The sequence below is a fragment of the Megalops cyprinoides genome, chromosome 6, assembly GCF_013368585.1.
Source record: "Megalops cyprinoides isolate fMegCyp1 chromosome 6, fMegCyp1.pri, whole genome shotgun sequence".
Taxonomy (NCBI): Eukaryota; Metazoa; Chordata; class Actinopteri; order Elopiformes; family Megalopidae; genus Megalops; species Megalops cyprinoides.
Window position 1 is genome coordinate 14,022,595 of NC_050588.1, and position 24,048 is coordinate 14,046,642.

Below are 24,048 nucleotides of genomic sequence, written 5' to 3' on the forward strand. Positions count from 1 at the left end.
GAACGCGTGAGGAATGTTTTTCGGGGAGATCTCCACCCCGCTGTTTGGAAACCCGATCTCCCGGAGCCAGCTCTCAAAGGAGCTTCTCAGGAGTCATCCAGATGTTTCCAATGCTGGGGCCCCCCCCCGTGCGTGTGACAGGTACCCCGAAGGTCACGGGGGCCGAGGGGAGCGCCGGCGAAAAACACGGAGCATGCCGCGCATAGCTGAGAGCGCGCCGTCCCTTCGCCCCGCCCTGCGAGGACCCCTGTGCAAATAAAGACGGGAGGTCCCCTGCTCCGACACGCTAACCCAGAGCAAATCGGGGCAAAACTCTCTGGTTTGGGCACGCAGACCGAAAAACCAAAGAAAGAAAGAAAACATTTATCGAGTTGTTGAGTTATTGCTCAACAACAGCCCGGGGAGGGAAAGGAGATATGAGCGTATTTGTTCCCCTCCTGACAGGGAGAATCGGCTCGGCCCTGAAAAACACTCTTTGAGGCCTCAGATGTATGGCGGTATGTACACGCTGCTGCTAGGCCGTGTCGAGAGCCTGCGGAGACCGGCGCTGCTACGCCTGCATAACGCCGTCTTTGTGAGGACAGCGGAGGGAGGCCGCCCCAGGTCACCGACGCAGCGCCGGAACAAAGCTCTGGTCACACGGGTCGTGAAATTACCCTGTTAATGAGAAGGTCGTTAGCGGCAGAGCACATTTTTTCCCCTCGTGGGGCACGGTGAAGGGTGAGGGGGGAAGGGAAGAAAAAGTTCTTCCGATGGTGACATGTGCAGGAGATTCCAGACTTTGACATTTGGTGAGCTGGGGGGAGGCGCCGTCTGGAAAATTACGATTTTTGCTGTGATGCAGTGTGGGTTGCCGCGGGCGGCGCAGGGAGGGAGGGGACAGAGCGTGACGCGGTTTTGGAGCGTACCGTGCATCACAGGCAAAGCCACCGGCACTGGGGGCGTGTGGGAGGGGCCCAGGCTGACAGTGAATTAGAGCTGTGGCCGTCCCATGCACTGGGGGGGGGCGCATTTTGGGCTCAAAAGCCTTGCAGGAACAAATACACAGACAGTCAACATAGTGCACCGTGCAAGACCTGGGTATTCTCATTTTTCAGCAAGAGGGGGACAAGGTCATGGAAATGTGCTGGAAGCGCGCTCCCACTTGTAACGCATGCAGCAGGTCTCCCCTGCTTCGCTGGAGGGCCATCACACTTCTGCCCCTGCTGTACTGGCTGAGGCCGCCGGGTCCGGCAGTCCAGGGAGGGGAGGCCCTCTCTGCCCCTGCTGTACTGGCTGAGGCCGCTGGGTCCGGCAGTCCAGGGAGGGGAGGCCCTCTCTGCCCCTGTGGGTTTGTGCCCTACGTGATAAAGAGGTGGGGGAATTCTCCACTGTGGTGAGAAGTGTTTAACAAGGTGCTGCTCTCCGGCTGGCTGCCTCCCTGCAGACGTCCTTCGCCGTGTACAAAGAAGAGGAAGCACAACAGCTAGCTGGAGGAATGTGTTCCTCCGGGGAAAGCCACAGGCCGGTGTCACACAGGCCTGCCGATGAGGCCAGGCTAACCTGGAACGCAACGGGGACGCAGGGACACCCACTCAGCATCCTGTTCTGGGGGCTTCCGATTTCACTACCATAGACAGAAAGGAAGCGGCCTGCATCATCAGTGAAGTCGCTCGGCCAGATTTCCTATTATTACTTATCCAAATAGGAGGTTCAGGAGCTGCAGGAGATCAGGCACACCAACCGCACAGCTGTGACCTCTTCTTTGCACCCTCCACCAAGCTAGCCGACCCAGACGTGAGCAGCTGCCCCTGCCTTGCAATGGATTCTGCTGGGCATTACATCTGCAGGAGTTCCAGTGTGTTTAGATCTATTTCTTTTTTATGTGTTTGTACTATCAGGTGATCCCCTGTCTCTCTTTTTGAATGAAATGCATTCTGTCAAATTCATGATAATATGCCTTTATTTTGTACATCAATGCAGTACAATTAGTATTTTTTTCTTAGCCAAAAGAACTGATTACCCAGAGTTCAGCTGAGAACAACATACTTATAATCCCTAGAGGGAAGTGTGACTGAGGACTCAGGGTTTCATTAGCGGCTTATTTATGTGAGCACGGACAACCCTTTTTTATTTCACATAAAAGTCACAACATACGTTTTATATTGTGAGGATCATTCAAGACACTTCAAAGCTCTGTGCTTAGCTCTCCCCGAGTTGTACATTCTTCTGTGGCACCATGCCCCCCCGCAAGGAAGAATAATATTTCCAGAGCAGCGCTGAGTTTCTGTTGAAAACAGGAAGAGTGAGGGGTATCGCATTTCCTAACAGCCCTCATTGTGCAGTGACTCTACCTGTCTGACGAGACCACGTCCCCCGTCTTTAGCTGGGACACGTCACCCCTCCCCCAGTCGCGGCTGCTGCTCGTGCCTGCGGGCTGTGCCTTTGGCGCATCGTTTCCCGCAAGCCGGGCCTCACGCAAAGAGGCCGTCCGGCAGGGTTCTCTCTCCCGAAACAGATTTTATTTGAAAAAAATTCCTGAACAATGAGACAACGGCTGAAGCGGGTAGGATGGTTTGCGCTAAAGCGTTAATCTCTGTCTGAGTGGTGCTGTGGTGCGCAGCAGATGCGGGCCACTCGCAAAGCAAGGCAGGCGCTGAGCCGGGGAGTCTGGGACACGGAGCACGCGTGCGTGGAGGCTCCCGCATACGCCGCATAGCTGAGTCGCCGCCGAACGCGAGGGCCGCCCCGGGCGCCCATCTGCTTTCAGCACGACGCAGACCGAGAACGCAGGCCGAGAGAACACACTCACTCTACCTGCTTTGTCCCACACTCTGACTGAGAACAAAGAAACACACGCTAATGCCACATTTCTTTCCGTCTTACATTTCATTGTCCAGCTACGGCTGACATCCATGAAAGAAGCAGCCATCTGTTTAAATTCCAGGTACATTCTAGTTAAGATGATTTAGAAAAATATGTATTAGTGACAAATGAAACAGGACACATAGTCGCTGTGGGCTGATGTGGAAGCTCCACAGAATGAGAGAGAGGGAGAAAACAGGATTCATTTGGAATTAGGTGTTGAGAGCGAGTGTGGTCCGCTCTGTTGGTTGGGAGAGGAAGGCAAACCCCCCGCTGGGGTCCCTGCGGGCAGAGCTCAGCTCCAGATTTGCTTTTTGTCTCCGGGAGTCATGTTCTCTCTGCAGGGGGCTAAGCAGGCCCTGGGCCCGGCTGCAGAGCCATTCCCATGAGTCTGCCCATCCTTACCGAGGGGCAGTGCAGCCTGTGGACCTCTCCTCACACATCTGTGTGTGTGTGTGTGTGTGTGTGTGTGTGTGTGTGTGTGTTTGTGCATGTGTGTGTGTGTGTGTGTGTGTGTGTGTGTGTGTGTGTGTGTGTGTGTGTGCATGCATGTGTGTCAGTGGGAGAAAGACTGTGTTTGTGTGTGTATGTGAGAAAGAGGCCATGTGAGTGTGTGTGTGTGTGCGTGAGAAAGACACTGTGTACGTGTGTGATACACTGTGTATGTGCTTTTGTCTGTGTGCATGAGAAACAGCGCGAGTGTGCGTGCGTGTCACTGCCTGTGTCTGCAGCTGTAGTATAAGGAAGAGAAGTGTCTCTACCTTTAGTTGGGTGGGTTTGGAATGGAAAGGAGGACATCTGAAGACACAGAGAGAGGGAACAAAAGAGAGAAGGAAAAGATGAGAGAGACAGGGAAAAGGGGAAGGGTAAAGAAAGAGGGAAAGGCGACTACAGAGGGAAAAGGGGAGACTTTTGTCGCAGACACCCCCTACTGTTCGAACATTGCCCATGGCAGGACTGTCAGAATCCTGGAATGTCTTTCACAGAAAGCGTAAAACAACACTGTAACCTTGAACTAGAAAGTCACGCTCACTTTCTACGGTAAACAAGTTGTTTGTTGTATAAAATACTGGGTATGCCTGACCTCACTGCCTCAAGCACAACTCATCTCCTCTGATTAGATTAGAGAGAAATCTGCGGTTGTATCGTGACAATTTCAAGTCAAGAAAGACCTTTTCAGAAATGCGTTTCAAAGAGAAAAAGGAACTCAGAGGAGCTGGGTTTACCGCTACACAGTTGCAACAATGCAACGCGGCGTCGCTTAAACAATGTGCCCAGTGAACTCACAATAAATAGTGGTCAGAGTTATATGTATAAGGAAGAAATCGAGTCCAGATCCCACCATACGGCACTCTGGCCGTGACTTTGTGCTGCAAATTAGAACATGTGTTGTTTCTTGTTTCCTTTGTTTCATTTGCTGATAATTTCAGCATCTGCCAAACTGTTGCAAAAGCTAAACACCACAACACCTGCTACCGACACCAGAATTTATCACCAGAATTAAAGGACAAAGAGCACTGTGGTCAGGCTGTGTCTAGCTGCTGGCCAGTAATTCCCCTGAAGCGTATCAAAAATATGTCCAATACGATGTCCTACCCTGCCTGCCAATCTGCCATCTGATTTTATATTTGCACAGCAACCTACCGACATCCAATCAAATGCTCACCACACCACCAGCGCTCTGGTAAACATATTACTAAAGTAGATTATGGATTTAGATGCCGCTCAATCTCAGTGCGTGGTTAAGCAGGTTCCTATAATGGAAAGGGTGGTGTCACGTGAAATGGAGGCTAAACGTTGTTTAGCGCGAGGGCAGCTTAAACAGGACGCAGTGGTGTTTTTTATTCGCACCGTGAGCGTAAACCCCCTCGCAGAAACGTGAGTAAGAGCTTAAACACTTGACAGCCTCCCCCCCTTTAAATAAGCCTAGATTGTTTGAGCCTCGTGTCTCTGCTGGGCCCAGGAGGCGGTTGTTTTTTCAGCACAAGCAGCCGGACCTGGCAGCGGCGGCGGCCGCGTGTGGCCTCCGGTGTCCCGGTTCCATCCAATGGCAGAGCTGGGAGGTCCAACCCCGACTCTGGCTGTGGTGAAAGGGAGAACAGAAAACCACATCTCCGGGCAACCCCCCTCCCCACCAGACAGCCCCACCCTGCACCCATCCAAACCGGGGCCCTCCCATCACCTATCTCCCAGGGTGTCGCTCCTGCACGCTGTTAGCTCACCTGATTGGAGGGGAGGGGCCACAGGGCACTGAAATACATTGGCTGCAGCGAGCTGATTTCCAAGGTCATCAATTACAGAAGGTCCGATTTGTTCAGATGTTACAAGTAAAACCCGTATCGTTGTTCAATTCAAAGTGTGAGGCTGGCCAAGCCGCGAGTCTCTGGCCAGAAGATCTGGAGCACAAAATTGCCACCTGGCTACTTTGGCTGTGGCGCCCATTATAAAACAAAAAAGGAGAGCGGTCAGGTTCAAAGGAGACGTTGGCTCCAGAGAGGCACAATAAGCCCAGAGCTGCTACTCTTTCTCCAATATTTCCTCTGGGATCTAAAACACTGAAAAAAATACAGTTTTTGTCTTTGTCACCATGTGGTCTTCTATGTCCGTGCAAAAAAAAACACAGATGTCTCTTTGTGTCGGCTTGGCCGAAGCGACTGTAAGCTAGCCACAGGTCCTGCAAAACAACTCAGAATGACTCAGAATTGTTTCATATGAAAAACTAAAGTGAAACAGCAGGGATTTCAAACCATTTTTAACCATTTTACAGCTGATACGCAATCACTCATATGCATATTCAAGCAGAACCTCTACCACTGTTTCAGAATACACCAGATATGGGCCACTGGGCCAGAGCTAAACTCTTTCCAAGAACTCTGTGACCCTCCTTTCTCTGTGATCAAAATCTTCAAGGAGATAGAACAATATCTGGAATTAATAACCTTTGAAAGCTTCTTACATAATTCGCTGCTCTATAAAAGGAATAAAGGGCCATTGTCCTAGTAAGCTGCAAGCAATTCTCCATTGATTGATATACCAGGAGATCCGGTTTATGCTCCGTGCCCATTCAGTGCACATAAGGCCTTGTAAAGCCCTGATCTGTATAAGCAAATGCACATGGCAATCATTTCCTGGTTCGTGAGGGTCAGATAGCCATTGGCCTTCCACCCCCGCTTATATACTACTCAAATGGCTTGAAAGAGAAGCTTGCACAGAGACAATCCTCAGTGGACTCAACCAAGAAGTAATGGGCCAGCACAATTTTCACTGAACCCTTTCTTGGCTTCAAAACAGTCAAAAGTTACACCTTCACTTAAGGAATACTTAATCTTTCTTCGGAAAACATAATCTTTGAGTTATTAGGGTCTGTTTTAGTCTGTAACACTGTTAGAAACCTGTCCTAAAATCCCTTTGCTGATAACTACCCAAGTATGGGCAGACCACTCCAACAAAACACCTTGACCAATTCAACAGAAAAGCATTACTCCGATACAGCAGGGGGCGGTGCAGACATTTTTCAGGGGTCAAAATATAACAGAGGAAGGTCCTGTCAGGCCGTGGGAAACAACTCGGTTCGAATGACACCTCAGTAACAGTAAACGGCTGTAAACACTAAGCCACAGAGAAGGCTGATGACCTAATGCATGCTTCAGCTTTTGTATTTACGAATTCTATAAAGGATTCGAAGAGGGAGGGGCGGAGGAAGAGATGGCATCAGAGACAGGCAGCTTATTCCATCTTCTGCCAGGAACCACCATCAGAAGGCGCACTGGGTTTCTGCAGACACTGCAGTTCGCATTCATTAATAAGCAAGCAAAATCCCACCCCGCTCTCATTTTAATAAATTATTAAGCGCGTGCAGTTGCCTTGCCATAGAGCTGGTAAGGACGAAACAGCGCACTTTACAGAAAAAAGCCAACAAAGGCACACAAACTTGCCTCTGGAATTGGGTGTTTGTTGCGGAATGCTGTCTAAGCGTGTAAAGCACCTGAAGATGCGTGCAGTATCGACGTGGTTTAGCATTTGTTCAGTTACCCTCCCCCAGCCCCCCCCCAGCCCCAAGCCCCCGCCACGCTCACTTGAACTGGTGGTCCTTTGTGCTCCGCGTCTTGGCCAGGAACCTCTCGGCCAGCTTCTCCAGGTTGCGGGAGTAGTCCATCTCGATCTCGGCCTTCTTGCGGAAGAAGTCCTGCAGGTCCTGGAGGAGCTGGACCCGGAGCTCGCACTGCTGGTCCAGACATTTCAGCTGCTCCACCAGCTGGGCCCGGACCTCTGCCAGAGGAGGAGGGACAGAGGGGTGAGACGGCGGTCAGACGGGGGTCACAGCGAGGGTCCCGCGGACACAGCCACAGACCCACAGGGCCTGGAAATCTGCTCTCATGTGCTGTTCACATAGTCACAGACTCCACATATGGGCATGATACGTAAATATCACTAAGGGTGGCTTGTTGAAAAAAAATTAAACCCAGGGAAAGTGATTTATAAATGCTTGTCCAGCCAAACATCTTTGTAAAGGCTGTTGACTTGGTGCGTGCTTTGTGGGCCTGAAAAAACACTTTCCCTGGGGTTCACTTTCTCCAGAAAATTTAACATTGACATCATGATCATGTTATACACATGCCTCCATGTTAAATGACAGGTCTAATGTAAACTACTGATACTTTGTCAAAGTACAGACATAGGAGCTCTTTAAACACTCTGTTAGAAGAAATACACCGTATTTCTCAGTAGTCTCCTTTAGTTGGTATTAATTTCTAAAATACTAGAACACGAAACTGCTTTTCCCTAATTACTTCAGAGAAAGGTGATAAAGATGAGGTTCCACATTTTTTCACAAAAAAGTCTCTCGCATTGGATTAAATTTCACAGCAGAGTAGGAAGCCTGTCACTGAGGCTTAACTAAGGGAACATGGGTTTGGCTGTCAGACACAAGCAGATGCAAGCAGCACACTGCCGCCCCTGACACAGGCATTACAGCTGATGCCAGATCTGTGAGATTATGAAGGGGCCATTGTGTGCAACCTGCACGGTGTTGCATTTCACCAGTATTCACGCTTTCCGCGAAAAGACCGAAACCACAGACCTTCCTGATTAAGTAAAGACCTCTGATTTGCAGTTCAAACAGACGTCACCGGGGGATAGTTTGAGAGCGCTTTAAGACAGAACAAAACCATCACGCAAAGTCAAACAAAAGAGACACAAATCTAAAGCAAGGGCACAAGGAGCAGGGTGGAGACCCAGCCAAAACAAAAGGCAAATGACCTCAGAGTGAACTTTCAAGCAGCTCCATCCTTCAGCTTAATGCTACGGAAGACCCATGCCACTACACATTCGCGCTGACACCCAAACCCACTCACACACACAAACACACTTGCACAGACACACACAGACAACCTTGTACAGACACACCCGTGCACACACATGCACCGACGCACAAACACACACACACACACACACACACACACACACACCCATTTCAAAGGTGTGTGTGTAAGGTATACATGTGTCACAGCCTTCGCAACGTGAGAGTGTGACGGTGCACACTGCATTTATGCAGCGACGAAACACATGAAGCAAACACGAAGAAGCACGATTATTGAAATGAGGGAAACGTTCCCATTAAAATTCCTTGAGCATCGTCATGGATAATCTTGCACTCTTCGGAGGCAGACATCCCTACGGAGGGGGAAGTTTAGTTTACCTAATCGTTTCTCATTTCTGACTCCACTCTGCTTTCTCTCTCTCTCTCTCTCCCTCCCTCCCTCCCTCCTCTTCTAGGCACTCAAGCCTGCACAAATTAATTTACTTGACTCAATATGGACAGTCAACTGAAATATTGAATTATGACATTCCCAGAACCGCGAGAGGGCCGTGGCTTTGAGGATGTCCCCGCGGCACAGCGGAACTCCGGCATCCGCACAGGCGGAGCGGTGTCAGAATACACAACTCCACTGCACTCCGGAGCAAACCCTGCCACACACACACAACTGCTGCAACTCACACTGAGGCAAAGGTGGGTGGAGCTGCTCATCTCTATTTAAACAATACCCCCCCGCCCCACACACACACATACACACACACATTTATGAGTGTGAAAGGATTATGGGAAAAACAAGCGTTTCTGAAATATTACTGGTTAGTGCTCTCTTTGGATTTAAGGTTGCTATGGTATGCTTCAAAGCTGTTTGTCACAACAAAGAGCAATGAGAGGGGCTTGGATTGATCAATTCCCGCTTCATGGAACAATGCTACATCTATAAATAACCCTGGCATTCTTGAATGAAAGCCCCACCTTCTTCTCCGGCTCGGTTGCACCACACATGCCATTGCCAAATCGGCTACATCCAAATAACTGCATCACCATGGTTTCCTCAATACACAGGCAGCTTTAGGGAGCCGGAACGCCTCTCGGATACGGTACCTTTGCATTGCCTGCTATAGAGAAACCTGATGAGTTTGGCCTTCATCACTGCCTAGCCTCCTCCTCTTCCTCCTCCTCCTCCTCCTCCTGGGTCCCGTGAAGCGGACAGCATGCAGAGGGAGCGCCTGAGAGGGGTCGGGCCGGAATGCGGGCGCCGGCTCTGGCGGGGGAGCTTTTGTGTTTTTTCGAGCTGAGGGAGCGGTTTCACAATGATGGCACAGACAGGCCGGGTTTCCGCCCACTGGCACTGCCTGACACGCAGGCCGGCGAAGCCCCTTCTGTGGCTGTCCGCCCGGCTGCCTGCCGGACACGCGCTCCTAGGAAGCGTCTCCCATTAGCCCCTAACGGGGGGTCAGGGACCAGGTTTTCGAAGGGTAACTATTAATGCGAAATAGTGAAAACTCTGACAACTAATGGACTGCTTAACTGATTGACCTTCATCGTTCCGTTTGATACATATCCTACATACATGCAGAGCTAGTTTTGTGAAGTCAGTAGGTATTTCTAAATGAACCCTAGGCTAAGTGCCAGATTGGATGAGCCAGGCAGACACCAAGTCCATGCCCCTTACCAGGCACTTTTATAAAAGCTTATTACGTTCAACCAAACACTTTCCTTAAGTTTCATATTCAAACAGCCTGCCGACCTGCCCTTCTAGTGAACTACACATCTGAAGACTAAACAGGCCTGTCTCAAGTGAGGACATGACAGGCGTTTGAGGGCCTTTAGATAGTCAAAGTATTATGTGACCTGCAATTTATAAATGTGAGAAGTTTCTAGAAGAAAAAATAGCAAAGATTTTGCTACCGTGAGAGAATGACTACCTTCCTCTGTGCTTCTTAACAAAGGCCCCGGGGTGTGGTTTACCCTCACATGGTGTTGTTGTCAAATTTCAGGGAAAAAAAAACATGCAGAGGACAGCAAAACTAAAAAATATTAGACACCAGGAAATGAGCCAACGCAAGGCCTCACTGCTGACAGACAGAGACAGCGGAGCCCCCATATTCACTGCGTAGACACAACCTTGAAGCAGCCAACAGCGTGTGATGGTGAGATAAGCACACACACACACACACACACGTGCAGGCACAGACAGAACATCAAGTTACGTCACTCCTCCTTCCCCAGCCAGAATAACCCTGCACTCCCAAATCAATACTAATGCAGGAGTTTAATCACTCCCCCCCTAAATTTTCACACGCTGCGGCATCGGCTAACTACGACCATCCTCCCACCCCACGACAGCAGAAGAGGCGTCAGGAATTCACAGCCAAATTCCATCGTCCCCTCAGCACTGACGGCAGCACGATCAGCCGACTGCTTTGATGTCACGCCTCCCACATCAGCCCTGCCCCACGGCGACAGTGCAGCCCCAAAAAGACAGGGGAGAGAGAGTGTGAGACACAGGCACAGAGCAGGAAATGGTGGCAGCATTCACAAGAGAGCCCTCCCTTCAGTCTAATGTAAGAAGCTGTGTTGTTCAGGAGGAAGCCCTACCTTCAGTCTAATGTAAAAAGCTCTGTGTTGTTCAGAAGGAAGCCTTACCTTCAGTCTAGTGTAAAAAGCTGTGCTGTTCAGGAGGGAGCCCTACCTACGGTCTTATGAAAACCTCTCTGCGGTTTTTAATCAACCCGACTGAGTTTCCAATCAGCAAAAAACCCCACTTCCAATGTAGCGTGACTGTGGTTTTGTTCTTGAGGTCATTCACATCACATACTGTAAAAAAGAAAAATTTCAAAATGAACTTAATTGCAGATACCCACGGGTTTGGGTCATGATTAAGTGAGAGCCAGCCAGGCGGTCTCTGGGCGAATGCCCTTTGGGAGCTCAGCGTAGCGGCCATGGGGAATCTCCCAGCTGTCATGTGACCCCGATGGGCACCGGAGTGTGAGAAATGGGGGGCGGCCCGATGAGCGAGACAGAGCCTCAGACAGGCTGAGGCCGAACTACCCAGAAACAGCACAGTAATAGAAAGATCGTGACCTGGGCCATCTCAGAGAGCAACTATCAGTCTGCAGCAAACTGCAGCCTGGAATCGCAGCGCTAAAATGTATCAATAAGGGCCACGAGTTTGAGGGGGAGGGTGGTGACCGAAACCAACTGATGAACGAGTACGCAATGTCTATGAGTTGGAGAGAGAGGCAGCTGTGAATTTCTCAGATTAATGACTTCATTAATGAGCCCTCTCTTTTTAATATAGGGCGCAGTTGTGTCCTTGGCGTATCAGAGTACTGAGTCATTGCACACATTCGGGGGGGGGGGGGGGGAATTCAATCTGCGTACCCCCTTCTGAAACACACAGCGAAGACATTCCATCTTCCTCAGAGATGCCAAAAAAGGCTTTGAAGATTATGCCTAAACGGCAGTTTGCTGATACTGTTTTGGCTGTACCTCTTTCTCTTGGAAAAAAAACTGGGAAGAAAAGTCCCAGTGAAAATTTCCCTGCATGGTTACATGGTACAGTGACCGCAAACTGAAACCATTTCAGGACTACAGGGAATGAACAGGGTTGCACAATTCTCCAAAAACGAAAGTTGGCAGGGGAAAAAAAAACTATTGCACTTACTGAAAGATTCCTTATGCTCTCTGAGGTTCACAAAGCACTTGCCAGGACAGCTGTACAAAGGATTTAAAGTAGCCCATTTTCTTTTTTTAATACGACAAACCAGTTAAAACTACAGCGACCCACTCTTGCACTGGATAGCACAGTGTCTCCTGAATTATTGACGGGCTCAACAGACGGTGTAAAACTGGCCCCCAATCGCCCTCCCCCCCCCCCCCGTTCTGCCAGGAAGGTTATTCTCAGGACACACTCCAGCTACCAAAATATTAGTCAACAGCTGTTTCTCTCTCAGCGGGTCGACCTTTATTATTTATCATTATTATTTATTTGTGCAGAAAATGCTCTTATCTAGAGCAACACATATGCGCATCCACACACACACACACACACACACACACACACACACACACACACACAAACTGTGGATTTACTTTAATTCAGATTCTGCATCTTGCTCAAAGTTTTCAATGCCCCCCACCAGGGGTCTGATCCTAGTGGCTATAACTTATAATCATCTTAAGAATTCACTATGGAGACATCTCCCACTGCCTGTGACCCCCCCTTAACTCTCACCTCAGAGACTGGCAGAAACATCTGCTCAGCATGGCAAAGGCAAACTAACAGGCAGGACAGTGAAAAAACTGTGTAGGACATTGGTTGGCAAGGCTTCCTCGTGGCCACGTGCCCAAATGCGAGAATGCGAGTTCCTGGTACTGCCCCCCGCCCCGACAACCGATCCTGGGTCAGCTTACCGAAACTTCACGGGAGGAGGGGAAAAAAAAAAAAGCTGAAACTGATCCAGGGTCAATGCATGCAACAGCCCCCAGCAGTGAGGGGAAGTCTCTCCGGCTTCCACACACGTGCCAGCGAGCAGCACGCTTCTCAGCCAGCAGTCGCACAAGAGAAAGAGCTCGTCAGCAGCTGCCTCGCACAGAAAGGAGAGGAAGCATCCACAAAGGCCTTCTGCAGAAAGCACGGATATTACAGGATCTCTGCTGGAAAAAAAAAAACACACAGAAAATTGCACGTTCACCCTTTCACGTGCCGTCTGCTCCGCAGCGCGCTTTGAGGGGTACGGAGTGAGCAATTTACAGACGCGAGGGTCCTCGAAAGGTTAAGCTCTTACAAATGCAATTGGACAGACTGGGGGGAAAAAGACCCCCCCTCCCCAAATGCCCCGCTCTCCTTGGCACGCACGTAAATGAGCGGCGTTTAACAGTCTCATTACGACGAAGCTGCGGCTCCGTTGTACAGCTCGCCGTGCAGATGTGAGACGCACATCTGGCGGACGCGGAGGGACCTCCGACGAGGCCAGCTGCCCCCACCCCTCACCCCCCATCCCCCATCCCCCATCCCCCCTCGAGCCTGGAGCCGGGCCAGCCTTCCGACGGCCGCGAGGAAGGTACGCGCCTCATCACGTGACCTGCCGAAAGGTATTCTCCCGACACGCGTGGAATCGGGGCCCTGCAGGCTCCTGAGGAGAGGTTCGCTTACAGCCCAGGACAGCCAGGCTTTCCTTTTTACTTACATTACATTACATTATCATTGCCATTCAGCAAACCCTCTTATCCGGAGCAACTTCCACAGGTTACACTTTTTACATGTTATCCATTTATACAGCTGGAGATTTACTGAGGCAACTGTGGATTGCCCAAGGGTACAGCAGCAGTGCCCCAGTGGGGAATCGAACCAGCAACCTTACCGTTACAAGCCCTGCTCCTTACCACTATGCTACACTGCCACCCCATATGTAAATATTCTTACAAATTATGTATTATTAATAAGACAGTTTTCACACTCTAATGGAAGGGGGAAACAGTAAGTTTTGGACACCGAGACACTTGGCTTTCACCTCCTTTCAACCTGCGCGTTTCAGTGACCTGAGCCTGAGCCCCGCGACACCTCGCCCTCCCGACACCTCGGCCTCCCGCCGCGCGCAGTGTCGCTGGCTTGCCACTCGGCGGCATTTCACGCCCGTCGCACAGTCGGGGCCCCGCGAGCCCCCATCCCAGATCTGTCACATCTCATTACCGGGGGGACGGGAGGGGGGGGGGGGGGGCTCGACGCTGGAGCGCGGGCTAGAGGGTCCGAGTTTTCGCCGATCGCGCTCTGTCACGCCGGCGTCACGCGAAGCCATGCTGTCGTCTGGGCGACGGGGGGGTGCCGCAGGACAGAGAGGTGCCGGCATGGACGCCGCTCTTCGGTGCCGTGACACCTTCCGCACGGCACAGGGGTGGCGGAAGGGGTCACCCTCCGTGCGGAGCGGAGGGCACACAAACAACGCCGGCTCACCCGCTGTTTTGACATCGCTCGTCGTTCCGGGGCCGCCGCGGCGGGTGTCCTTGTCAACCGGAGGAGCAGGCCACCATTTAATACAGTAAAAACACAATTACAGACATCAAACCGCATTCCTGTCTGTCTGGAGCCTGCACGGCCGATACCCTGTATTTCCTGATGCCACCATTGTCTCACAAAGAGGAGTGGCCCACAGTCACCGCTAAATGTTGCCTATAAACTCTACAGCAGCTGCCCACAGAAACAACAAAGAGAAAAAAGAAAAACAAGAAAAGAAATGCCAAAGGCTCCTTTGTCATGAGCAGGACCTTGGAAATAAATGAGATACATTTTAACACAATAATATGCACTACAAACTGCAAAAGGCAGTTTTTTTGTGAGAGATAAAGGCACAGGAAATCTACTGTGGCGAACAAGTGAGGCTGATTTTCAGTTCCTGTGGAAACTACTGTAACGGACACTCCCTCCTCTTCCTGGAAAACACGGAGAGGGACGGGGCGTCGTGACGATGAGGCGTTCGGCCCTCGGCTGAGCGGACGCAGCGGAAGACGGCTCACGCTTAAGCAGATGTGGGGAGGACCGATCTTCGCAGATCAGCGGGCCGGTCGAGGCAGGAGGCAGCCCTTGTTTTTTCAGCCGGTCGGCCAATCGAGTACATCTTCAGTCTTGGAATGCAGACAAACAGTACCGTTCCGCAACTACAAAAGGCTGGGGAAATATCTTGCTGCCTTCTGCACGGAGGGTGCCGTTTTGTGTGTGTATGCGTGTACCACCAGTTTTCTTCAGCAAAAGAAGTATTTTCTTTTCTGTGAACCCTCTCCTTTGTCTTCCCTGCTAGTGTGTATGTGTAAGTGTGGAGGGAAAAAAATGGGGGGGGGGGGGGTCACACAGTATTGTATTGCTCTGAGCGCTCCCATTGTCCTTCAAACTTTTATGGAAAATAAAACAAGACAAGAAGTGGAAAAAAAAACACTAAATGCCAAAAATAAAAAAGCAAAAAAAAAAAAAAACACAATGGCCAGAGCCCTTTTCCTGAGGCTGGAGGGATTGTTGCTCCCTGTGATCCTCTGCGTCACTGAACCGGCTCGGAAGAATATCTCCGTTCAGCTCTGCAAACAGGAAGCCTGGCCACGCTTTTTTTCCCCTTCAGGGGCTGATGGGAGTGAGGCGAAGGAAGCGAGGGGAACCAGCCCACTGCCCGGACGAGGGCGAACGCAGGGGAACCCTCCCACCTCCCGAAACTGTGGGAGGTTCCCTCGCAATGTCAGTTTGATCCGGGACAGCTTGAGAGAAGTAAGAGAAGAGAAAAAAAGCATGGAAGAAAAAAAGCAAATATTTTCGAGCACCTCCCCCGGGACAGGAGACTTGGGATTAGGTCTAACTGGAGGTTGAGGGGAGGGGGCAGGTCTTGGGGGTGTGGCCTGTGCCGGACACTCGTCTCGTGAGGAGCAGTTTGTTGCCTCGGGTTGTCCGTCTGTCTGTGCCCTAATAAGATTCCTCAACAGGGTGGAATCTATTAGTTCCAGACATGCCGGACTTAATCCACCAGCGAGAGGCGCATTCTTGGGGTAGGAGAAGAGGGAGAGAAAGGGGGCAGGGGATACAGTTTCAGTGAGTGAAAGAGAAGAACTATGTCAGGAATGGAGAAATGCCTCTTGGGATTTTCCATCTCGCACCGTTGGGCTTCCATCTTGCGCTCCGCTCACCGATACACGCCTACCATCCACAAGCACCAATAAAAAAAAAAAAAAAAAAAATGTACATAACTGTAGGCACGGCCAAATGGATTGGGATTACCGGAGTAGAAAACCAAGATGATGAAAATTAAATGAAGCACTGGCAAATTACTGCTGAAGCCCGAGTCCAGCTTTCCGAGCGGTGCTTTGAGTCGGCGATATGTGAGGGAGATGCACAGGAAACCTCAAGTGCTGTCGGGGCTCCACCTCAGATGGCTCATTTTACACGCTGCGGCAACTTGAAATGTGACCTTTCTGGAGTGACAGGCCGCCATTCTCCCCTGCCAACGAAGCGGAGCGTGCAAGGTCACGTGACACGGAACGAGCGAATGAATTTTCACCGACGGCGGTAGGGCGGCACTCTAAGGAGACGGCCGCGGGGCACCGAGGGACCGCCGACGAACGAGACGGCTCCCGCGACATGAACGAGGGAGAGCCGAAATAAACAGATGCCGAAAAACGAGAAAACAGAAAAGGGACGGGTCCCCATTCATGGAACAGCTGTCACGGAAAAAAAAAGCTAACATCTCCAGAGAAGGAACAAAGGACAGGAAACACGACGCGGAAGAAGAGTAAATGAGGAAGGACAGGGAATTATCAAAGCTTCGCTCTCCACAATTTCCATAATTAAGATGGTTGCCGTGGAAATGCTCATCCTCTCCAAAAGTCGGGGGTATAAAGGAGAGGGAAAAATAAGCAAAGGGGTGCCAAACAGTTCCCTCCCTCTGACACCCCCTGCCTTTCTGACAGATAGCTCCCATTATAGATTATATGATGTTATGGCATTATCATCCCCCCCCCAAACTCTGGCCCCCCAGGGAACGAATCCGGAGAAGTGCTCTTTGGGGGGGGGTGGGGTGGTGAAGCTTCCTTCAGGAGCAGCTGGCGGGAAGCAATCCATCCAGGATTGGCGTGTAGGAATTAGAACCGATGATGTGGGAAACAGGGTGAGACAACGCTAATCTGTCAGCTCGCGGTGGCCACCGACGGCACCTCGTCCCGGGACATCTGTCACCGTCACCGTCACAGCGCCAGGAGAAATGACAGCGGCTCCACGCATAAATCACATCCAGCAGGACAGAACCGATACCACAAATACCGACGCTCCCCACAAACACCATCTCCGACTGTCTCGCCGGACACTGGCTACTAGACACTCACGCTTCCGGCAGGTTGGTTTGCGGGCTCAAGGGGGGGGTTGTGGAGGCCCCAGGCCAGGCCAGAGTGCCCGGTGCAGACATGCCTGCCGCCGCATCGCTCGGAGCGACAGAACCCGCAGTGAAAACGGAGTTAATCGCTGCGGCTGATGCAACATTCTCTCATTAGTTTTACACGCGGGGCAATGCTGATCGCGCATTTCTACAGACAAAGCAGCACTTGCCGCGGCGGTGTAATGAAGCTGCTTTTGAGTGGTGCCAAACGTCTATCAGCAAATTCTGGCTGGGATCAAGCGCTGCAGGGGGGCGGGGGCGGCTGGTGGGTGGGTGAATGCGGGGGGGGGGGGGATAAGGCGGGTTGGCAGCAAACAAAAACATCCTTTCCGAAGGAGCGGAGACGATGGTCTCTCATGCGTAGCGGCCTGCTTTTATTTGTTAAGGGAGGGGGGAATAGAAGGTCACCTGACCGACCTCTCAAATGAACTTGAGTAAGGGGGTATAAACCCTTATGAAAAAACCTGTTTCAATTCATTGGGCATGGGTCCCAGACTGCAGGACAGACAGATGACTGTATATCAGCAGTCCACAACTGCTTTCACCAGAGTGATGCTCTTGCTCTTTCCAGCAACACCACTCTGTCCCTGCCCTGGCCTCTGACCCCCGACAGGAAGGGAAGGGTAGGGGTCTAATCCTCCCAAAAAGTGCCTCCGCCCCCCTCACTGGTGCTCCAGAGCCCAAGCAGTGCGTTAACCCCAAAGGGCTTGATTCACACAACCGATACTCCCCCTGCCCTCTTCCCAGCTACTCTCTATTCACCTGGCCCTTCAGATCCAACGCCATTCAAACGCGACTGAGACACACAGGGGCACAAAGGGGCAGAGAAATCCTTTTGATAAGCTACACTTATTGAGCCGGACAGCGTCTCACCGGCCCACTTTACACTGCCCCTCCATCTCAGAGCGGTGACATTTACCATCCCGGGCCTGGCCCACGGACGCGATCACATCAATGAGCAATTAGCACACGGCTTGGCGAGCTCTTCCGCCAGTCCGTTAGCGGCAGACAGCTGTTTAAGAGGACATCATTGGGAACTCATCGGGATCATTTAACCGCTCGGTCGCCGGAGCTCGGCTCGTCTTTTTCTGGGTCAGAGGCCATCACCGTGAAACGAGGCAGGGCAAATGCTGGGAAACGGTGCGACCATGCATGTGCACACTGTGCGTGCGTGTGTGTGTGTGTGTGTGTGCGTGTGTGTGTGTGTGTGTGCTTAGCAGTGTCTGAGTATGGCTGCAGCCCAGAGATAAAGCTCTCTGCTCTGATCCGCTGCCAGGGGACGCACGCTCTGCTATCTCCCACAGAAATGCTGAGCAACGTGAAATCCCTCTCCTGAAGAACAGAGGCTGCGCGTATTTCCACAGGAGCCTCCTCACGGACACGGCCGACACAAATCCTTCAAGATCCTCCACCGGCCAGCGATTACATCGGCCTGATCGCTTCATTACGATGGTACAAAGATGCGCTGCACTGCTGACTTAACCTTACAGTGAGTTACAGCACAGCTCCAGGAATATGTATGAATCAATACAGCTGAATGTCCCTTATCTGTCTCAGGGCCCGGTCACGCAACCAGGCTATTATTATTAGGATTATTGTTTTTTATTATATCACAGACAAGCCCATACAGTCTGTCTTTTAGAGACAATCTGCAATACAATGGAGAGAGAGAGAGAGAGAGAGAGAGAGAGAGAGAGAAAAAAGCACAATTGCCTGTTACATCAGCAGCCGAACGCACGTGCTTTCTTCATTTAATACATATTCTTTGTGAGCTTTGTTTTCAGACACGCAAACGGGAGAGCGGGCCCGAGTGAGAAAACAAAAAAACACTCTGCGGCCACTCCCTCGCTCGCAACCCCGGTGACATTTAATTTACACACAGGACAATAAAAACGCGGCCACACTCACGCAGGCGTACACACACAGGCACGGAGAGAGACAATGCCGGCCAGGGAAAGCCGGGCCCACAGCTTTACTTTAACCACAGGGCCAACAATGGTCCCATTTAGCGCGGTCAAGAAATGATGCATTGAGAGGCCCCTCCCACAGCGAGTGACCGAGTGACTCCATAGAATGTCCCTCTGACTGAGCGTCGCGGTCCAGATGAGCGCTCCGAAAATTCCCCTCGTTAAGGGGATGTTTAACCCGCTGGCTTTAGCTCCGGGAGCTGCACCACCGAGCGGCTCCCCCCGGCCGCCGAGGTCTCTGCCGGCCCTGTGTTCGCGCCCGGCCCCTTTCCCTCCGCAAAACAAACACCGCAGGTCAATGAACTCGGGAGTCTCGGGATGTCAAGGCCTTGTTGTTGAGAATCTTTACCTGGCGGCCGCCCGCGCAGCCAAAGCAAACAGCCTCGGAGAGCTCCGCTACCCACGGAATCCAGTCTCAGAACAGCAAAGCTGTCAGCTGGAAAACAGTAAGCACACACCTGTCTTCATCAGGGTGTCTGTTATCCGACGGCAGCTCGCCAAGATTCCTCACAATAGAGATGTTAGCAGCAAAACGGCCATGTTCATATGCTTGCTTTAAAAGCATCTAAGCATCTAACCTAATCTAGCGATTCTGTTTGATCTGTGACCCTGGCCCGCATGGAGGAGAGGCCTGTGTATAATTAAGAGGATGGTTATTAAAAGTTAAAGCCTTTACCAATTACCAGTCACGCCCCCTTAGGTCACTAATGCTCTCAGTACCCTGGGTCAGGTGACACAGGGTCACAAACCCACTAGATCCCGGGCAAGTCTCTCAATCAAATCAATTAGGTATGCCCCTCCCCTTCCCCCCCTTTTCCCACCTGCCACTCATTCCCTACAGATGGGAGCTGGAGACTTATAATGACGGAGGGGCCCCGCCCATCCAGACCCCCCTAAAGCCCTCGGCCTGATGGGTAATTAAGAGTGCCTGCGAATCCCGGCGTCGGAGGGAAAGACAGGAGCGTGGAACGAATACACATGACAGTGTGGCGTACCGAGCAGACACGGACTGACATCCTCCGTGACGAACGCTGTAATTAAACAGGAACTCTGATTCACCCGCTAATCATCCACTCCCGACACGATACCCAGAAACTTCGTTTAGTAGCCGGTTTTCGTTAACTTGGCAGCTGGCTACCGGCGCCACCTCCGATTCAACCTGCCATTTTTGTTTCCCCGGGGGGCTGTGGCCCATAATTAGCTGTCAGATCAAAGGCCTCATTCGACATGACTCATGAAGAGCGCTGAGAGGAAACTACACGGAGAGACATCCACGTGCAATTCTTATCATCACTTAGCAGCGGCTCCCTCGCGGATTTTACTCAGCTACTCTGGAAGAATAGCCTCCTACTCAGATATCTCACTCAGAAACAAACAAACACGCACCCAACCTCCTCAGTCTTTCACAGCAACAGACAGAGCGCCTGGGCCTTGGCTGAGGAAGACCTCAGGAGTTGCAGCTCTATCGATTCGGCATGGTTATTGTGATGAATTCAGTGCACTTTGTTTTGGGGGGAGCGGATTACAATGCCAGCAACGATCTGAGAAATCCAATTGAGCCTGCCTCTTATTAAATCAGCGAAAACCTGCCCCGTCACTTAAGTGTTTGATTTACAGTTTTGGGCCGAGGAACGACGACCCGGGTTGCGTTAACGCGGGGCCCCTCCTCCCGAAGCGAGGCACCGAATAATGGCGCCCGTCAATCTTAACGACGCCTCGCAATCAAACGGGGCTGTTTGAAGGCACCTCACGGCAATACGTCAGCCCGATAATTTACGCCCCTCAGCGCGAAAAGGGCTGAAAGGTGAAAACACTGACGCATTGGCGTGCCGGTTTTACAGCACCAAATGTGTGGCCGTTAATTTTTAGGTGAGCTGAGATGTTTCTGGATTTACTTTCGGAGTACTTTGCTCTTTTGGAGTGCTTCCAAGTCAAACTACAAAGGGATATGGGCGCTGGAAGGCCGGGCAGTACGCTGGCAGGAGGGTGAATAACCTCTCATCTGTTTTTATGCGATGACCACGAGCCAAGAACTGGAGACACAGGTCGCTGCTGGAGAACGCTGCTCTGCAGCTGGCTCTAAGGCTCCAGGTAAAGGCAGCACAGGCTGTGGCTATGGAGGGCTGCAATTTCTCACAGTAAACAATATTTCATAATTCAGCCTGCATCCTCATTTCAACTCCATCCAGAGCTCTAATATATCCTGATAACCATGATAAAAACCTGATAACCCACATCGCACTAGCATCCTTGGCATTACTGACCTGTGGAAGATTAGAAGTGACAATGCAATAACCAACACTCAAAAGAATCCACACTCATCTTTCATACAAATCCAATTTCACAAATCAAGTTTTTTTTTTTTTTTGAAAAACACTCCTCAGGTCTTGCCTGGACACCCAGACTGCCACACAAGAATGTTATCACAAAGACAAGGATACACACAGGCAAGAACGCCATCAGAGTGCTACTGCAGGGTGTGTATATTTAAAGAGTGAGATGCTGGAATCCAGTGGGATGCTTACACACAAGAATGTTCCACATGCGTTTGAGAAACCCCTGCTGCTCCAGAAACAAAAGCCTCTGCCAATTTACTCCCAGCACGGTTAATTAATGCACGCAACCACGTTCCCGTGGTGGAGAGTATCTAATGTCTAAGAGACACCTGAATAATTGAGTTGAGAGAGAGAGCGGGAGAGCTTTCAAAATGTTCCCTCGCTCCCCCAGAGCAGTGAGGAAACGTCTTCCTGGCCGACTTCAAGGCTTGCTTCACCCGTGTCATTTCCTGTTCTCCGGCAGCCCCCCCCAACGCCCCCCCACCCCCCAACCCGCTGAACCGAACGCCACTAGAGGCCGATGCCATCTGCAACACGGTCTGGCACCGGCTTCGTTCCCGCGTATTAAAAAGTCCTCAGGAACGACCCCACGCCGTAAAAACGTGCCATCTGGTACAGCGGGTAGCGAGGCGAGGAATTAGAGGCCCCCGCCGAGTCACACGGAGACCCGCCGAGGCCGACAAACCGGAACGTCCAAGTACCAGGTGAGAGCGACAGGGAGCGGACGGTAAGGAAAAGCGGGAAACAGAACAACACGCCAGCGCTCCCGCTCTCCCGCGAAGTGGCTCGCCACAACACCGCGCTGAAGGAGGCCTCCGGCAAAAACAAACGCAGACACGCTCCCGACCGAGCCACCTGTTTTGGCGTCTAACGCGAGGGACCAGAACAAGCGCAGGTATGGAGGTGGCGGGACGCCCCTTCGGCGCGCTAAGGCTAAGCCACCCAGAGCCTGCTGCTTTCCGCGCCGAGTCTCCATCAAAGGCCACGACGGCTTCCTACACAGCCTCTTAACTGGGTGATTATCTACTTCACCGACACAACAACACAAAAAGAAGAACTGTAAAAGAAGAGAGGATTAAGGGACACTTATCTAAATCCGTCTTTGGCTGCCACGGTGCGGCTGGAAGTCCCTCGAAATTGTAACAGACAGAACTGTTGAGAACCTGTGCAGTGCAGTTTCAAGGGGGCTAAGCCTCCGCTCTGAGCGATGCTGTGAAGGGCAGCCTTCACTTCTCCCCAGAAACTAAATGTTGATTGTGTGTTGGTTGTTAATTGTTCACATGTTGTAATTGGTCTGGGAACCAGCCTATTAGCTAACGAGCCACACCTGATTAATTGAAGGCTGATCAAATACAGGTGTGGCTGGAGAGCAGGAAGGAGGCTCACTTTGTTCCTGCTTTTAGTTTGTGTAGGCTGGCTTCTTTGTCTTGGTTTGTTGGATTTTGAAATAAATTATTGTTTTCTTTTAACCTTTGTTCTTTTCTGCTCATTTATGGGAGACGTGTCGGCCAGCTTCTCTACAGACGCGTTGCGTGTGGGAAACGGCGGCGAGCCCGAAGGCCGGCTCTGTAATAACAGTCGCCGGCGCAGCTATAATTTCAGCTGAGGCATTAGCCGCAGAGCGACGCAGGGAGCGGGAGGCGGGGGCGGGCACGCTCAGAGTGAGAGACCGTCTCATTCGCATTCTTCCTCCCTGAGTCCTCTTCATTCACCCCTTTAATCATCACAAGTCTGTCTTCTCAACAGCTGGGGGGAGACACGAAAGCGTGATGTCGGCCGACTGCAGCGCGACAGGGAGGAGAGGAGAGGAGGAGAGGAGGAGAGGAGGAGAGGAGGAGCGTGTGCGGTCTGGCGTTCTGGACAAGCACAGAGACAAGAGACAGTCCCAACAGACAAACAAATGCTCAACGAGCATTTGCATTTTTTTTTTCCTCGCTCGTTTCCGTGAGGCTCTCACTTCCATGTTGAGGCGCCGTGAGCGGCTCTGTGACTGTAACTCTGTGACTGTAACTCTGTGCCAGGGGAGGCAGCCATGCGTGCTAATGCGCATCGGAAAACAACACAGAGAGGGAGGGAGACGGGTTCGCTCCAGCGCACGGCACCCTGAACTTGGCTCAACTCTGACTCTGTCTGCCACCGGGCCGTCTGCAGAGACTTTACAAATGGCAAACGCACCATAATCTGCTTTGTGGCCGTTGCAGGGTTTAAGGGAAGGGCTAATCCTCGACGCTCTGGCAGGAAGCTGCATAAAAAAAAAAAATACAAAAAATTACAAAGGCCTTTTGCTTCAGGCTCCTGCAGGGGGTCAACCATGAGGTTCAGCATCTAGTGGACGGGTCAGCCCCAGAGGTCACAGAGAGGTTTCAAAAGGCATCATCACTCTAAAGTTCCCGTAGGTCAGCTCACACTGCGAGAGGTGCACCGAGTCACACAGAGCTCCCACTGATGGATGGGTCTCGTTCCTGGAGGAAGACATTCAAGAGACCCGGTACCGTCGGGGATACGTTTTTGGGTCATTCCTCAGACCGTGGGGCCTTTGGCATCAGGTTTCTGTTAAGTACAGGGCAATAAAAGCTGAAATTTAAGAGCCGTAACAAAGAGAAAGGTTAAAGTGGCTCCCAAATGCACACAGGGAAACATCTGCTATCTATAGCCACGTGGGCATGCTTACAACCCTT

At 51.4% G+C, this 24,048-nt stretch overlaps 1 protein-coding gene across 4 annotated transcripts in view; it reads right to left on the reverse strand.

Moving 5' to 3' along the window:
* srgap2 (SLIT-ROBO Rho GTPase activating protein 2) overlaps window positions 1-24,048 on the reverse strand; it is a 100,747-nt gene that overhangs the window by 39,743 nt on the left and 36,956 nt on the right. For all 4 annotated transcript variants that reach the window (XR_005005012.1, XR_005005011.1, XM_036530302.1 and 1 more), the window contains exon 3: window positions 6,921-7,113. Coding sequence is in view for 2 of the 4 variants with exons in the window: in XM_036530302.1 (XP_036386195.1) it covers window positions 6,921-7,113 (193 nt within the window). In the remaining 2 variants the exon portion in view is untranslated. The remainder of the gene's footprint in view (window positions 1-6,920; window positions 7,114-24,048) is intronic.